The 3,302-nt window shown below is 37.5% G+C and overlaps 1 protein-coding gene across 1 annotated transcript; it reads left to right on the forward strand.

Moving 5' to 3' along the window:
* Nucleotides 1-2,165: 2,165 nt before the first annotated feature.
* Nucleotides 2,166-2,980, forward strand: LOC138889203 (uncharacterized). The gene is made up of 2 exons (XM_070172471.1): nt 2,166-2,507; nt 2,558-2,980. The coding sequence occupies exons 1-2, from the start codon at nt 2,166-2,168 to the stop codon at nt 2,978-2,980; spliced, it is 765 nt and encodes a 254-aa protein (XP_070028572.1).
* The last annotated feature ends 322 nt before the right edge of the window (nt 2,981-3,302 follow it).

The raw sequence follows: 3,302 nt of genomic DNA on the forward strand, positions 1-3,302 counted from the left end.
TTAAAATATTAACCCTTTCCAATCTTTATAAGATGCCCTACAGTAGTTATCTTTTGGGCTTCGGCCCTTTAATGTATTTTTTTTAATTTATGTACTTAAAAATTACGCCTGTTCCCTTATAATGTAAGGTATTACAGTGTCGCACCTGCGGTACCCAATCCACAAGTGCGGAAACAACAGGAGCAGAAAATTCTGCAGCTGCTTCAAAACTCCAAACTCTCCGTCAACCATCCAAATCCATCCCGAGACCCTCAGGACCTCAACCAAACATGCCAACAAGTCACATACAACTATTCCAACTTAGTCGAGCCCTCAAATCACTCAAAACAGCACTAAAACATTAAAACACCATCGGATTCAAGCCTAAGAGTTCCAAAACTTTCAAATTCCGCTTTCGATCAAAAGTCTATCAAACATCATCTGAATGACCTGAAATTTTGCACACACGTCCCAAATGACACAACGAACCTACTTCAATTTCCAGAATTCCATTCCGACCCCTATATCAAAATCTCCACTACCAACCGGAAAACACCAAAATTCCAATTTCGCCAATTCAAGCTTAAATCTACCCCGGACCTCCAAAATTCATTCTGATCATGCTCCTAAGTCCTAAATCACCTTCCAAAGCTATCTGTATCATAAAAACCACATTCCGAGATCATTACTCACAAGTCAACTTTCGGTTGATTTTCCAACTAAAAGGCCAACTTTGAGACTAAGTGTCTCAATTCTTTCCAAAAAACCTCTCTGAACCCGAACCAACCAACCCGATACCATATAATACAGTTGAACAAGACATAAAAAAATAGAAATGGGAGAAACAGAGCGGTAACTCATAAAATGACCAGCTGGGTCGTTACACTGATCCTAAAGCTATAATAGCAGTTAAGGTAGATTTCTATATGGAACTACTGGGGACAAAAGGAGATCATAGGATCAGAGCCTTTAGAAGCTGTCTCCACAATGGCCACAGATTTGCAGTGGCACAATAGTTGGAATTGGTGAAGCCTTGTAGGAAGGAAGTTAAGAATGCTATGTTTAGCATAGGGAGCAACAAAAGTCCAGGTCCAGATGGCTATAGTATTGACTTCTTCAAAGCTACATAATGCATTGTAGGAGATGATATTACATTGGAAATTTTAGAATTCTTTGACAATGGGGAGCTACTTAAGCAATTGAATGCTACAATGATCACACTGATCCCTAAAGTTGATGTGCCTCGGAAAGCTGTCCAGTTCAGACTTATAGCATGCTGTAATGTGCTATACAAGTGTATTTCCAAGTTGAAAAGCAAAAGGTCGAGGAAAGTAATTACTCCTCTAGTTTCAGAAAACCAAACAACATTTATGGATGGGAGATCACTAGTGCACAATGTTCTGATATATCATGATCTGCTCAGACACTACAATAGGAAGACTACACCTCGATGTTTGATGAAGATTGACATGAGAAAGGCATATGAAATGGTTAGTTGGAAATTCATTGTGGAGGCTCTAAGGGGGTATGGGTTCCCGGAATACTTTGTTCAACTAACAATGACATGCATTACATCTACCAAATTTACCATCAAGGTAAATGGTGAAGGTCATGGTTATTTTGCAGGTAAAAGAGGATTAAGACAGGATGATTTCATATCTCCTCTTATATTTGTATTAGTAATAGAATGCTTGTCCAGAGTTCTGAAAAAGATGAGTGAACTCCCTAATTATAAATGGTGTCCTATGTGTAAGAGAATTAAACTAACACATCTGATCTTTGCTGATTACTTGATGATATTATGCAAAGGTGATATCAAGTCTGTTACTAAAGTAAAGAAGGTACTTGATCATTTTAGTGAGGTTATTGGGCTGAAGGATAATCAGAAAAAATCCAGTATGTTTGTGGCAGGAGTAGAAGAGGATATTCAGGAGCAGCTACTGAGTATTACAGGGTTCACATTGGGTACATTGCCAATCAGGTATTTAGGACTGCCACTATCTTCTAAAAAGTGGAGCAAAATGGAACGCCACCAACTTGTAGAGAAAATTACATCCAGAATAAGCAATGGCTAAGCAAAAATATTATCATATGCAAGGAGGATCCAAATCATTACTATTGTGCTATTTTCAGAATACAATTTTTGGGGTGCAGTTCTTATACTACCTTAAAGTGTCTTAAAGGAGATGGACAGGAAATGTAGAGACTATCTATGGCGAAGCTCAGAAGAGAAAAGAAAAGTGGCACTAGTGTCTTGGGAAAAACTTTGTATTCCTAAGAAGAATGGAGGTCTAAACATAAAAAGTTGCAAGAAGTGGAATGTGGCTTCTGTTGGAATATTAATCTGGCAGTTAACAAAAAAGGAGGATACATTATGGATAAGATGGGTTCATGGCCTTTATATGAGAGGGGACCAGAACATATGGGATCATAAGCCACCAGCTGGTTGTAGCTGGTATTGGAGGAAATTGAACTCAGTCAAGGCAGAGATGAAAGATTGGTTTAATAGTACTACTTATCACGTAGTGGTAGTTATTCTATCACTAGAAGTTATAACGCTATGCTAGGGTATATGCAGAAATTGGAGGCTGTTGATCTGATATGGAACTCAACAATGCTACCTAGACACAGGGTAATAGTATGGCTGGCTAACCAAGACAGATTACTGTTTAAGGAGAGACCGGCTAGATTGCAAATTCATATTGGCAACAACTTATGTTGTCTCTATGATGATGCAAAAGAGGAAACTTCTTCACATCTTTTCTCTGAATGCAAATGGATAACTGAATTGAGATTGATAATAGAACAATGGCCAGGCATACACATACAGAGTATGGGAGTTGGGAAAAGTCTGGTATGGATGAAAAGAAGACATTGGAGTAAACTCAAAAAGGAAATAGCAGAGGCCATTTGGGGTGCCATGATTTACCATACATGGAGAGAAAGGAACTCTAAGTTGTTCAAGGATGAAAATGTAAATAGAGAAATAATTGTTACATAAATCAAACAAGAAGTAAAGGAAAGATTAGGACATAGGAAATGCTCTAGAGTACACAGAGGTAGTTTTTTGATTCAGAAGTTTTGTAACTAGTTTGTTTTTTTCCGGGGGCTTGGAATTACTCAACACCCTTCCTATAAGATGGTTGTAAATTTCGAGTGCTCTTTTACGTGTATTAATTTAGATGGTTTATAGTAATATATTCGCAGTTATTACAAAAAAACAAACATAGAGTTTCGAATAGCAAACAATATGTTGTTTTAATGTACAATCATATGGAGTATTAATAAAGCTGACCATAACTTATTTAAAATGAAGACATAGT

This window comes from Nicotiana sylvestris, chromosome 4 (assembly GCF_000393655.2).
Source record: "Nicotiana sylvestris chromosome 4, ASM39365v2, whole genome shotgun sequence".
Lineage (NCBI taxonomy): Eukaryota > Viridiplantae > Streptophyta > Magnoliopsida > Solanales > Solanaceae > Nicotiana > Nicotiana sylvestris.

Excerpts from the sequence above, each read along its gene's own strand:
- LOC138889203 (XM_070172471.1), top strand. The coding sequence starts at position 2,166 with ATGGACAGGAAATGTAGAGACTATCTATGGCGAAGCTCAGAAGAGAAA. Across the intron at positions 2,508-2,557 it reads GTACTACTTATCACGTAGTG|AAATTGGAGGCTGTTGATCT; the intron begins GTAGTTATTCTA and ends GGGTATATGCAG.